This window comes from Hibiscus syriacus, unplaced genomic scaffold (assembly GCF_006381635.1).
Source record: "Hibiscus syriacus cultivar Baekdansim isolate YM2019G1 unplaced genomic scaffold, ASM638163v2 tig00110114_pilon, whole genome shotgun sequence".
NCBI lineage: Eukaryota > Viridiplantae > Streptophyta > Magnoliopsida > Malvales > Malvaceae > Hibiscus > Hibiscus syriacus.
Window position 1 is genome coordinate 741,609 of NW_024062594.1, and position 14,341 is coordinate 755,949.

General features: G+C 34.4%; 2 protein-coding genes and 1 pseudogene across 2 annotated transcripts; all 3 read right to left on the bottom strand.

The window, feature by feature from the left end:
- Positions 1-523: 523 nt before the first annotated feature.
- On the bottom strand, positions 524-3,150 carry LOC120215107 (annotated as a pseudogene).
- Positions 3,151-3,335: 185 nt separating this feature from the next.
- LOC120215227 (pentatricopeptide repeat-containing protein At2g13600-like) lies at positions 3,336-5,633 on the bottom strand. The gene has a single exon (XM_039212951.1). It carries the CDS (start codon positions 5,416-5,418, stop codon positions 3,340-3,342), a length of 2,079 nt encoding a protein of 692 aa, XP_039068882.1. The 5' UTR covers positions 5,419-5,633; the 3' UTR covers positions 3,336-3,339.
- A 5,676-nt stretch (positions 5,634-11,309) lies between these two features.
- LOC120215084 (zinc finger protein GIS3-like) lies at positions 11,310-12,624 on the bottom strand. Its single transcript, XM_039212862.1, has one exon. It carries the CDS (start codon positions 12,189-12,191, stop codon positions 11,484-11,486), a length of 708 nt encoding a protein of 235 aa, XP_039068793.1. The 5' UTR covers positions 12,192-12,624; the 3' UTR covers positions 11,310-11,483.
- Between the last annotated feature and the right edge of the window lie 1,717 nt (positions 12,625-14,341).

Below are 14,341 nucleotides of genomic sequence, written 5' to 3' on the forward strand. Positions count from 1 at the left end.
ATATCTGAAATTCTGTATACTACTGACTTGTCTTCTGATTTCCGTATTTCTGTATATTATTGTTAAGCATGAACACTTTTATGTTTTAAAGATTTAATCATTGTTTTCATTCAAATACATTCATGAACATCTCCATCATTGGGGGTATTGTTGAAGGAAGTATATCAGCAGGTTCATCGACTTTGTGCTCAGAGCCTTATTTGTTGTGTGGGCTGGGTGTATGGTTCTGGGGAACCTACACATTCTGTTGTGATGGGCTGGGGGTAGCGTTCATATTTTTTTTAACGACATGATTGCATAAACCGACTTTACTGGAATATTTTTATCAATATGTTTTTATATACACTGTATGGAACACGCTGGGCTTTTTAGCTCATTCTGTAGTTTTTACCCTTTTTCAGATAACATCAGACCATAAGCTAGCAGATTTGGCATCAGGATAAATCAACTACTTTATTTTGTACGAACATATATTTCTATATGTTTTTCGGTTATGTTTGGTGACATGTAATTTATTATCGTTTTAGACATATCTGTATTATTAATATTATGTTTTATATTATATTTAACGTTCTATAAGTGATAAAAAAAACCTCTGAATGGGATATGTGACCCGCTTAGGTTTGGGTCTATCTTACAGACCGGGTCTGGGGGGTTACAATAACAATGGCGAGCAGGATTGTTTGGGTCAAAGAACCGGACTGTATACCGGCCCACAGGCCGACCCCTTTCAACCGTAGCCAGAAGGCGAGGGTGGCAGCGACAGGGATTCCGACAAGATAGAATGCTGCCAGGTTAACATAAGCTCCTATATGCTGCCATCCACATCCCCTTGCAACACCTAATCCAAGCATGTAACCATTTATAAGACTACCACTATAACATTCATCTCCTTGGAAATATATTAATTCTTCACCATGAAGATAACGAGTTTAAGTGTTTAACCTGTAAGAACCCCCTGTAAGCTGTCAAGAATAACAGACACACAAACCAAAGGAGCCATGGCTGTCACATAATCCACCACTTCCTTGTCATTGCTGTAAACATAACCAAAAACGTGTCGGCTTGCAAACAGGGATCAAGACACTATAAGGGTCTCTAAAACTGCAAGAGCCATACCAGCATACACCGCTACATGTGCTGCTTGGGGGTTCCCTGCTCCTAGTTCATTCGAAACTCTAGTACTATATATACGAATCGAAAAATGATTCTTGATTAAATTAACTTGGTTTGAAAAAGTTGCAACTTTAGTCGGTAAAGAATTAAAATGTATGTGCATTCAAATCAGAACATACCTTGCTGCTGCACCAAGTCCATATGGTATTGCATAAAGTGTTGATATGGTGTTGAAACTGCTTGGGTAAGTAGAAAAACTTATTAGTAGAATAATTACAATATGATGCATCGATCCAAAACAAAACATACCACACAGACAGGACTGATGTTTCCAGCTGAGGATTTGGTAAAAGGCCAGAAAGCAGGATAAGTAGCTCAAATGACCACCATTCAAGGCTGCAATTGTTTGAACTAGGAACACATTAAGGAGCTTCCACAGCATAGACATATATATTAAGGTGAGAAGAACAGGAGATAACATACCAAATCATAACGGCAGAAGGGATAACGAATCGAAAGAACTCCGTAATTCCTTGGAATAATTCCATCATAACGGGGACACGAGTTTTTGTACAGGTGGGAGAGTGCCACATGTAAAGTGCAAGGAAAATCACATTCAACCAGTTTGAGATGCTAAAGGCTAATGATCCTCCTATACTTTCTAACCCAAACTTGAAGACCAGAGCCCAACATAGAGGTATATGAACTAAAAGACTGATACAAGAGCATATGAGAAAGGGAGTGATCAAACTTTGTGTCTGAAAGTAGCGAACAAGTGGTTGAAAAGCAGCATAGGCGAATAGTGCCGGGATAAGCCACCGAACGAATTTACCGGCTTCGTGTGAGATTAAGGGATCTTGACCAATGAAAACAAGCAGCCTTCCAATGTATAGCCATAGGAGCGACAGAGGGATGCATACTAAAATCAAACAAAATATAGCAGTGTAGGTATGGATTCCCACTTTTCTTTACTGTTGAGCTCCATAAGACTGTCCACACAATGTTTCCAATGCACAAGCCATTCCTAGCTGGTAATCACATTCAAATTTCAAAATTTAGTAGGTTGAAATTCTATAAGCAGATAGTAATAGTAGTGACAATTACTGCCATTAGCATCCAAGTCTTGCTAGTGCAGATTTAGCAGACAAAACTGAACTGATGCTCGCACTTTAGCCAGTTGAAAAGTGTTCAGTCATATGTTCATTGCACAATGCTAAAATCTTAATTGGGCAACTTAAGTCCAACAGGTCCAAAAATATTAAGTATACATTTGTTTGATTGTTTAAATCATTTTATACTATATAAAGTAAAGAATCTAAAAGAAAATAATTTTTTATTATTATCGTTGCCGTCATCGAGAAGAAGGTGTCGGTATTATATTGACAAAGATGTTTTATGCATAAAACAAACATACCATAAATAAAAACTTACAAATATATTAAAAAATGTACAGGAAAAGGAAGTGGTATAAATAAAAAACTTACAAATAAAAAACAAACATACCACAGAAAAACAATATCAAATGGCGGCATTAATTTCCACGTGCTAATATAATATTAACACTTGATAAAGTAAGTGGAAGCAAAATGCAAATTTGACTTACAAGAAAACTGAAGCCGGTGACCCCGGCGAGAGATATGGCAATGTTAGAGCTAGAGAGAGCAAGCTCACCCAGATGACCCACCATCATCTTCGATACAACTTGCAAGAGGTACTGCGATATGGTCACAGCCACCATAGGTCCCGCAAGGTAACCCACCCTTTTTGTTTCTTCAACAACAGCAGCCCATGTTATTGACCGCCGGTTAATTTTCTCGTCTTTCTCTAATTTGGGTATTAAACTCTCTTCCATGCTCTTCTTCTTCGGTTTGTCTTCTCTTCAAAGTTTGAAATTTGAAAAGCCTCCTCCTTCGGTTGCGGAAAGGGACAGACGCAATATAGAAAGATGACAGAGTGTAGGGTTTGTTTGAATTTACAAATTCAGAAAAAAAAAATACGAGGCCCAACTTTCTATATAAAGTACAGTTTTTAATTTTTGGGGAAAGAAAATGAGAAAGGTCCTACCCGGAGTCGAACCTAGGTCCAGAGTGCGGACCACTACTCCATAGAACCAACATATAAAGTAATAAGGTTAAAAAATTATTGCGAAAATATTAAAAGATTACCATTTTAAGTTGCATTACAAAAAACATTTATCAACCAACCGCGGTACTACCCTATTTATCAACCAACCGCAGCACTAGTGGCAAGCTCCTCGAAAGCTTCTTCGTCACCGGCCTCTGGTAGATACCCAGCTCGTTTCATCTGTTTAATGAGTGTGTTCAAGACTGAATAGATTGCCTTCCTCTGAGGATGTCTCTTATCTTTCACCATGAAAACACTTACACGACCCTGTACCTCAATCCAGCTACAACCAGGTTGCTTTATTACTCCCCGTTTCCGCATTAACCTCCTTACTCTAACAACATCTCCCCATCTCCCAAGCTCCGCATACATGTTCGAGAGAAGAACGTAAGGTCCGGAGTTGCTAGGATCGATTTCTAAAATCTTCTCCGCTACATACTTTCCTAAAGTAATATCCCGATGTACTTTACAAGCAGCGAGAAGAGATCCCCATACAACAGCATCAGGCTTCATCGGCATTGTCTCTATTAAATTCTTTGCTTCGTTGAGGCAACCAGCTCGACCAAGTAAATCAACCATGCATGTATAATGGTCCTTCAATGGTACCAAATCAAGGTCCCTACTCATAGAGGAGAAATGATGTCGCCCCTCTTCAACTAACCCAGAATGACTACAAGCACAAAGAACACCAATCATAGTGACATGATCCGGTTTCTCGCCGGATGCCAACATATTCTTGAACAACTCGAGAGCCTTCTTCCCATAACCATTTTGTGCATATCCTACTATCATGGCATTCCATGATACCCAGTCCCTTTCCATTATAGTTTTGAAGACCTGATTAGCATCTTCAATCGATCCACATTTCATGTACATGTCTATAAGAGAGTTGCCAACAAAAATATCAGAATCTTCTCCAAATTGAAAGTGAAAACCATGCTTCAAAACGTGTGTGTGTGCCTGCCTTCCCAGCTGCAAATCAGCGAGATTAGCACAGGCATTCAGTAGATTGCCAAAAGTGTAATGAGTTGGGCAAACAGATTCTCTCTTTAAGAGGCAAAAAAGCCTCAGAGCCTCTTCATCCTCCCCATTTTGTGTATAACCAGCAATTAACGCATTCCAGGATACTATGTTCCTCTCCATCATCTTCGCAAACATTATTCTTGCAGTTCTCACACTTGCTCCCTTCACATACCCACTTACCATTGAGGTCTCGGACACTACATTCCTAACTGGCATCCTATCGAAAAGGAATCTTGCTTCTTTGATTTTATTGCATTTTGCATACATATCAACCAACGCATTGCCCAAGACAAGATCTTCCCTCAACTTATTGCATTTCACAACACGAGCATGAATCTGCTTGCCTTCCTTGATCGTTGACAAGGTAGCACAAGCACTAACAACGCTGGCAAATGTTAGCTCATCTGGGTCAATTCCACAATCCATCATCCTCAAGAACACCTGAAGAGCTGCACCAGCTGGACCATTTTGTTCATAACAAGTGATCAAACTATTCCAAGAAACTCTATTCCTCTCGCTCATATCATCGAAAGCTCTCTGGCCACAGCTGACATTACCACATTTTCCATACATATCAACAAGAGCCGAGCCCATATAAACATTGGAAAAGAACCTAGTTTTCGATATAAAAGCATGGATTTGGGAACCGAGTTTAATGTCCTTCAACCCAGAACAAGCGCTAAGAGCACTGCCAAACGAGTACTCGTTAAGCACAAAGTCCTCTCTATGCATCCCAACAAAATAGTGAAGAGCTTCCTCGAATCTATCTTGCTGAGCAAACCCAGAAATGATCGAATTCCAAGAGCACTGATCATGCTCAGGCATCGAATCAAAAATCCCCGCTGCATCATCAACGTAACCTAACTTCGTCAATACAGATATGACCGAGTTCCAAGAAAAAATGTTTCTTTGAGGCATTTTGTCGAACACATTCCGGGAATCCTCCAAGGAGCCACATTTTCCATAAGCATCGATTAGTCTGTTCAGGATAAAAATCTCTGACGCAAAATTAGATTTGATGATCCGTACATGTAGGCGACGTACATCAATGAGAGATTTGGATTCAATATAGGAATCCAAGAGCTTCGCAAAAGGAGAAGAGTCGGGAAGTGAAAGATCACCCACAATTTGTTTAAGCAATCCACGTTTCGCCATTCCATTATCCTTGAACAAACGAAGTTGTTGGGCATTGCTCTTTCGCTATGGTTTTTGCATCTTCCTTAGCATTTTGCTATGGTTTTTGTTATATTTTTTTCTATCTATGAAAAAGATTCCAATGACTATAACGTGTCAACTCGCCGACAACGAGATGTAGTGAGTCGAGAGCCGGATTTTAATGCCTGAGCAACAGTGGCATTTGAAATGGGATTAGACGGTGCAAGTTTTATCTTCGGTAGAAATGGCCGCCACAAAGGACTAGTTTGCATTAGCACTGCGGTAGGTTGGGGTGTTGGACATCTTGTAGTAATTGAATTCAAATATGTAAATATATTTAAATTCGATTTTTTTAATTGGAGTGTTGCTATATTTTAATTAATTAAATTATTCATTAAATATTTAATTTGTTAAAAAATTGTTAAAAAATTAGTAAGTATTAATATTCTCTTTTCCCCAATTTTGCAAAGAAAATTGACTTTTTTAAACTAAATGTTATTTAAATTTATGAAATAAATATACACAAATATTTGAATTCACAGCACACATTACCATCTTAAGACTAATAGTAATATTTCTTTTAACATTAAAAATGCTTTAATGAAAAAGTATGTCCCAATCATTACATGACATATAAAACATTTTTTAATTTAAATATTTAAAATTCCTAACCTTTTTTTTAAATGCCTCATTTCTCATTAAATTTATTAGAATTACTATTTTTCTTTAAATAAAATTAACCATTCCCCCCTTTCAATTGAGTCTTTCCCCTCATTAATTAACAATAGATAGAATAATTAGTACATCAAATATTATTTTTTATTACATTTATAAATTTAAATATTTTTTAAAAAATACTAAATGTTGGTGCATTTCACACCTAGAGAGACTTCAATAATTTAAAAAAAAAAGAAAAGAAATTAACCACTGTCAATGTCATATTTTGGTGAGCTAGCACTGGATTTCTTTTGGTACTGCATGTTGGATTACACAAATGATTTCCAGTCATAACTAGTTGGGAAAATATTACAAAACTCAATGCAAGGCAACAATAAATAATTAGACAGCCTTGTGCTAGAGCACATCTACCTACCCACCAACAACAAATTTAATTTCTATGTACATATATGTTCATTTTATCGGTCTACAAATAGCCAGCATAATTTTATGTTTGACATCTACGCTAAAAGTCATTACAAAACATCTAAAACAAGACTAAGAGAAGGATCTGGAACCACACTCACCATTTCATCCTCTTTTTCCTTTTGAAAGACTAAGTATTTTAACATTGATTAATAGTTGTTTAATTATAGATTACGATTCTTCATCCAAATAAAAGAAAATAGAAAATGCACCGACTATAGTTGTTCCTGTCAACAACAGAAATCATACAGAATGTTGAAGGGATTGCTTAACTTTTAATGTTGTATATCAAGTTCCAACCAGTTGGCAGAACAAAGCCCTGGTCCCAACAATAACGTTGAACACGCGAACTCCAGTGATGAAATTTTGATTGGAATATGAGTAAGCACTGGGTTTTGATTGGATCAAAATGACTAAGAGATTCATAGGCAGTTGGCCCTTTTATCCCTCGGTTTTGGCTTTTGGTTTATTTTAATTAATTACACAGACTGGAACTTTCACTGGGCGGTGTCTCCCACCACAAATTAGTAAATTAAAAAGAGTATGAGGGAGGCGACTCAAGTCAAGTGGTTGTTGACATGGACGAAGCAGGAAGTTTGGGTCCCAATCCACACCTGGTTTTGTGATCTAGGGTTTGATTTGATGTGGGAAATTTAATATCATTTTCTTGCCGCTTCCGGTCTCGCCAACTACTACTATACGTTAAAATAAAAGTTAGTTCATCTTATAAAAATAAAGAAATTTGAAATGTTAATTACTTATTTTTTTATAATCTTTGATTCGAGCAATTGTATATGTATGGTATATATACATTATCAAAAAGTTAAAAAGTTTTAAACATATATTATATTACCTTATAATCGTCACATACTATTAAAAAATGAAAGATTGTTTTTTAGAATATTTAATATGACGTTATTTGGTACATTATTAAGAATTTTACAGTATCCGTTTATTTAATAAGAATGTAAGATTATGATGTTTGGTTAGAAGAATATAAGATTATTTGAAAAATTATCAAGTAATTATTCTGATATATTTTTTAACATGTTATATTTATAATATTACATTGAAATTACATAAAAATTCATATAACTATTTCGTTAAAACTCATCACACTATCTAAATTTTATATAAAAAATTATATCTATCATATTATTAATATAATTATTATATTTTAACTAATTTCTTAAAATATAATTTATATTTATATGTCCACGTCACTCTTTAACTTTTTTTTTGAATTGTCACATGTTAGACGTTTAATATGTTTAATTTTTTATTACTTATGATATTCGTCAAATAAACTAGAGGGAATAATAATAAAAATAATAAATCTTAAAATAATAAAATAGTAATAAATTTTATAGATCATAAATTTAATTTACTGTTTTTTAAAGATAAGAAACATCTTATAAATCAAAGAATAAAATTATTAGTGTTACCTCCTAATTAATTCACTCTCAAGCAACATGCAACTGCACTATACAACTTTAGAAACATCATAAATATAATATTAACAAAAATACATTAAATATTAAAGTACTATTTAAATATATGTAACATCATTTAAATGTTAAACTAATATGAAATAAAAAATATTTAAAAAATAAAGCATTCCTACTATTTGGGAGGAAAGTGCCACTATTGTTAAAGGATTACTATCTTCTGAGAATTCTTCTAAGTCAATCGTGAGAATGTAATTTTAGAAAAGATTATGGTCTCTAATAATAATTATTTCTGTGAACTAAACACGTTCTAATTACACGAATTTTCGAACTTATGAATATATTTAGCACCTACATAATCAACTCCTTCCAAACCACCCATTTCAAATCCAAGAAACCTCCATTTACACTTGTTTAATATGTTTTTTTATATTGGACCTGTTGAGAATCTATCAATCACCTATACGACAGATAGTATTTCAAAGATTTGTCACCGGCCTTTATGGACATGTTGAAAGGTAATTAAGATCCTCAACTTCACTTTGCACCCAAAAAAAAAACAGGCCTTTTGACCAGTTTAATTTAATAAGCTGTTTTAAATTAGTGGACTAACCCTAGGATGATGCATTAGGTTTCTTAGTTGCTTACACGTAAGCTTGTTATTGCCCACAAGCTCTCTTAGTTGCTGATTCATAACAATCCCAACCTAAGACATTATTAATTCCTAATCTCTCTCATGTTAGTAATGAGTCTCAAGGAAATCTTACCAGACACTAAGATTGCAGCAGCTTATGATCTAATTATCAATGCTGCAATCTTTAAAACTCTTGGTATAAATGAATGGTAAGGATATTAAAATGGCAAAATAAAAATGATAATACCCTATCTTAAAAAAGAAATTGTGGATAAAGAAAAAATAATAACTGAATATAAAAAAATAATAAAATATAAATGTATTTGTAATACCCTAAATCACCACACCGTTTTTCATAGGAAGAAACAATGACAAGGTTACTTAGTTTGTCCTTGCATGTTTGGTAAAAGTAATGCTGCATGTAGGAAGAAAGTTAAGAGTAATAATGTTGCCCTAATATCAAAACACAGCGGTTGTTGAAATGGAGAGCCCCTGAAAGTAAAAGAAGAGTTTACAGCTTGTAACCCTTTCTTTTCCAAGCACGTGATAAGACAAATATTGGGTTTCAAGACTGTTACACTTCACTTCAACATGTCTTTGTTTGTGCTCACACAGACAACTTACTGTTAATGCATTCGTTACAGATAAGATTGAAGGTTGCAAATTAGGTATCTGATTAGTAACAGACAAATTATAGAACACATGTTGTATGGCAACAGCTGAGGTGGATTTGATGGTGATTATTATGTCTCCAACTTGAGTTCCCCCACACCGAGTTAGCAGGCAAAGATTCTCTAACAGTTAAATGTGCATTTTGGGTTTAAAGTGCTTTTGGACATCACCTGTTTAATCTCGTCATGTCGTTTGACATTTTGGAAATAAAGGAAGAAACAAAGTGTGGTGTTACCTTTGGAGAGTGTCATCAATCACCAACCAAACCATTGACAAAGCAAACCAGTAGTCGAGCAGTAGGTTGTGACGTTGTGTTTCATTTGATGGATCACATTGCCATACATTTTATGTTAGACTATAAATTTAAAAAGTTATATAAAATATTCAGAGAATATGGAATTAGATTATAAATAAAAATAATATATACTATGAGAATTTAAATTTTCAAAGACCTTGATCTATCCCTTCTTGTAAGTTGAGCACACAACATTTGTCCAACTAATTCCTTCATTTTCTTAATTGCTTTGGATCCTATTTCATGTTTTTTTATCATTATTGGTACTCTTTATTATTCATAATTTGAAGGAGATTACGAGTTTAAATAAACTTAAATCTACATGTTATGTATATGCTATAATAATAAACGTGTAAATTGAATTAAGACTCATTTAACTTTAATTAGGGGAGGTAACGGCCGGGTTAGATTTTTAGCCCACTCGAATTCTATTCAAAAACTGAAGCACTTCACTCGTACCTGACTTGATTCCGATTTAAGAGGAGTATACTCAACCCGAAACCTAATTAAATATTTTAGGTTAAAATTTGCCCCCGTTCCGACCTATATATATATATATATAAATTCATTTTTATTAGAAAAATAAAAACTTAATTTAAAATAAAATAAAATAAAAAATATTATTTTGAATACCTTTAAATATATAAACAATAATTATAAAATTATATCATCGAATCAAATCAGACTAAATTTTTTTATTCTAAATCTAAATTTAAAACCCCTGACTTTAACTTTCAAATTTTTACCCACCTATAGAAATAGCAATAATAATAAGAAAAAAAAAACTGTAAACTATAAGGTGGCAATTGGAATCCAATTCCATCAAGGGAGGGAAAGTAAATTTCATCCATAATATGATGAAATTAAAATCCTTTGGAGGAGAGAATGTGAAATTTGACCATACTATCTTCATCAATCTTTTGGTATTCAGGTCGGATTTTTTTAAAAAATTTCAGGATAGGGTCGGATTTAAAAAAAAATCGGGGTCGGGTCGGGCTTTAAAAAAAATCGGGTTCGGTTCGGGTTTTTTAAGTGTGATATTTGGGTCGGGTCGGGTTTAGGGTGAAAAATATCCGACCAGACCCGAAAAAAATATATAATTTTACCTTATATATTTAGGAATAATTACAATAATACCCCTCTATATATAATTTTTTCAATTAAGTCACTGTTTTTGTTGAATAAAAATATTTTTTTATTATTTTGGGTCGGGTCGGGTTTCTAATTCATATATTCGGGTCGGGTCAGGTCTAGGGTGGAAGTTCCCTTGTTCTCGGGTCGGGTCGGGTGGACCAAAAACCCGACCCAACCCGACCCATGACCATCCCTAATTGAGATGATTTTAACTTATGATGTTTATTAGTATGATTTTTATAATTTATTGAAATGAATAATCAAACAATAAAATGAAATTTTAATATTTTTTAAATTTCTATAATATATTGCTACATGTAAGTTATAAAACAAACTAAAATTAAGCAAAAAAAAAACAAGAAAGGACAATTCTGTCATTTTATATGATTGAAATTAAATTCATCTGACATATCTATGAACCAAACAGAATATAGAAATGAATTCCAATTCAATTTCCTGCCAACCAAACAGGTTTCAAATTCCAATTCATTCACATATTTCAATTTCCTCAGAAACATCCCAGCGAACCAAACGTTACCTAAGTGAAATTTATATACATGAAACCTTTCGTTCTAAATTTAGATTTTATGGTACAAAATTCATATTGGCGAGGGAAATTAAGTGATTGTAACTTTGGAAAAATAAAAAAGTATGTGCAAGTGAAACAAATAATTTCCAAATAAATGAAAAATAAAATGTTTTGAAAATGTACAAAGATCTCCAAACGGCAAAGCCCGAGTCAAGGCCTGGCCGGAGCAAGACTAAGGTGCAAATCTAATCCCAATGCTTCGTCAGAACTGGAACCACCATCTCCCTTTGAAAACCTACGCAACGACGGTCCATTAACCGCCCTCCCATGGTGGTGGGCCCCACCTTGCATCACTTGTGGACCAACGCCGACGCCGGTATCCCCCAAGCCACCACCATAAGGTACACTAGCCGGGCCCCTCCCCGCTCCACCACCACCACCAGCGCCTGGGATCACGCAACCATGTGAGACGTGGAAAGGAGGTGGACCTCCTCGAGGCAGGTACACCCACGACGGTCCTACCGCATCCGGCACCACGACGGGTGTAGCTGACGCTAAGAGATACGGCGGAGGGGCAAAGGCCGAGATATTAGGATTCCTAGCGAATGAAACGGCTGCGCTTCTCGAGGCTCGAAGGTGAGCACGCTTCATCTGTTGCCTCTCCTTCTTATGAGCGTTCTGATGACCTCCCAAAGCTTGAGAATTAGCAAACTCACGGCAACAATACTGACACTCGTACTTCCGGTCACCGGAAGCCGGGAATACGCCCGGATCCGAAGACAACCCCGATGACGGATCTTTGGTGGCGCTGGAATCCATAACATCATCATCTTCCGAGACGTTGAAGCCGAAGAGCTTTAAACGTGCGGTGCTGCTGCTGCTTTTGGTATTATCAACTTGGTATTCTAGCTCCGCCATGATGGAGAAACACAAAAACAGAAAGATAAATGAACAAGCGTGGGGTTAGTTGATGTAATGCAAGGGAAAAGGTTGCATGTGTGGGGGTATATATACATAATAATTTTTTCAAGTAATGTTAGAGATTTGCATCTTGACAATAGAATAAATTAAATTAGAAGGATCTTTCATAATAGAATTTTATAATATTCGATTTAGATTAGTGTATCAAACCGATAATTATACAATAAAAAGGTTTGTAGGATATGAACAGCAGAAACTTAAGAACGAAAGAGAGAGATTTCGGATATTCCAAGGAGATTATAAGGGAGTCCGACACGATCCAAGAACACTTGATTTTGACCCTCTGGCCTCTGCATAAGTTTTGTAAGAACACTTTGGTTGAGAACGTGAAGCAATTAGGTTAGATTAAAAGAGAGAGAGAGAGAGAGTTTTTTGGATGACGAATCAGAAGGTAACAAAGTTGTTTTCAGACATAGGTTGGGTCAATATGATAATATGTTCTTACACGACACGTACAATTCCAAGGAGCTGGTTAAGGGTGATCTAAAGTGAAGTGAGGTCTTTAGTAGGGCTGTATAGGTAGCATAGTATTAAATTTCATAGATAAAAAATTATTAAAAACAAATATAAATCATAGAAGTGTTATCATATTGGATAATGGGTAATAACAATTATAATGTTAATTAATAACATATAAACAATATCATTAAAATCATATCAAATTTTTTATATTGTAACATAAAAATGTTCATTTACCTAACTTAGAAAGAAAAAAAATACATAACTACAAATATAAAAATTTTATATCTTATGGTTCACCACCAAAATGAATGGCATAGCGGATCTAAAGCATTTCTATCTTCGTCATTGTCTTGGTTTTGATTCCTTCCTATTCCATGTGAAGAAGACATCACATTATGTGCATCATAAGATGCATCATTGGTAAGAAACATGTTGTACGATAACATTTTATAATAAATAGATTAGATAAAGTTTTATAGTATCATAGTAAATAGATAAAATACATATATTATTATAGTATTATAAATTGAATTCCTCTCTTATACAAAATTTATATAATATTAAGTAAACATATAATTATTATACTTAATGTTAATATAAAAATTTAATTTAAAATTAATCACGTCAATTTTAGATATGAGACAATTTAAATTTAAATTAATTTAATTTTAAAATAATGTTAATAAATATTTTAATTAATTTAAATTTAAGTAATTAATTTTAAACATAACTATTACGATATTATTAATGATATATATTTATAATTCAGTTTTAAGAATTAAATTAGAACAATTCATCTATGTAATTTTATATTTTTAGATAATTTAAAGTTTATTGCGGTGTTGCGGCGTAATTTATAACGTGTTGCGGTGTTACGTAACGGTTTTTGACCGCAACAATCGTGATGCGGTTCCCTTATCGCGTTGCGCCGATATTACGTCGCGGTAACCTTAAAAAACATTACGATGCAGGCGTTACGCTGAGTTGCGGCCACAATTTAGTACTATGATAGGTAGCAAGGTCGATGCCTGTTAATGGTGGGCATCATTCATCAACATGGTGTATGACTAGAGATTGATCGTGAGTTGGATTAGATCTTTAGTCTATCTAAATTTTATTCGTAAATTAATTTTCTTCACTATATTTGATTTGTTTTAGATTTATGAGAATCTTATTCGATCCATAATTCGATTCGATTTTTGAGATAATAACTTATACTCGATCCGATCTGACTTATATATGCATTAATTTTATTTTTATATTAGATAAAATAAGAATCTAATTTAAAAAGTATATAAAGGGGATATTATTGTAATGATTTTAGGTTAAATACTAACAAACAAAAGCAGGGTGTACTAATGGGAAAATTCCATTAGAAATGACGACACATGTTGGAAATCTGGGAGACCTTTTTGTAATCACCATGAATTCCTTCTTTTAATTAATTAATTAATCAGCGAAAAACAGTGAGTGATAATGGTGGTGGAACCGTGTCCAATGAGACGCCGTGATGGCCATCTCTCTGTGTCCCGCGTTTCAGTTCAGCTCAACCTCAGGAGCCGACACCACCACCCTCGCTCCTCATTTCTCTCTAAAAAGGTGTCAAATTAAATCTAGCATGTAAA

Excerpts from the sequence above, each read along its gene's own strand:
- LOC120215084 (XM_039212862.1), bottom strand. The coding sequence starts at position 12,191 with ATGGCGGAGCTAGAATACCAAGTTGATAATACCAAAAGCAGCAGCAGC.
- LOC120215227 (XM_039212951.1), bottom strand. The coding sequence starts at position 5,418 with ATGGCGAAACGTGGATTGCTTAAACAAATTGTGGGTGATCTTTCACTT.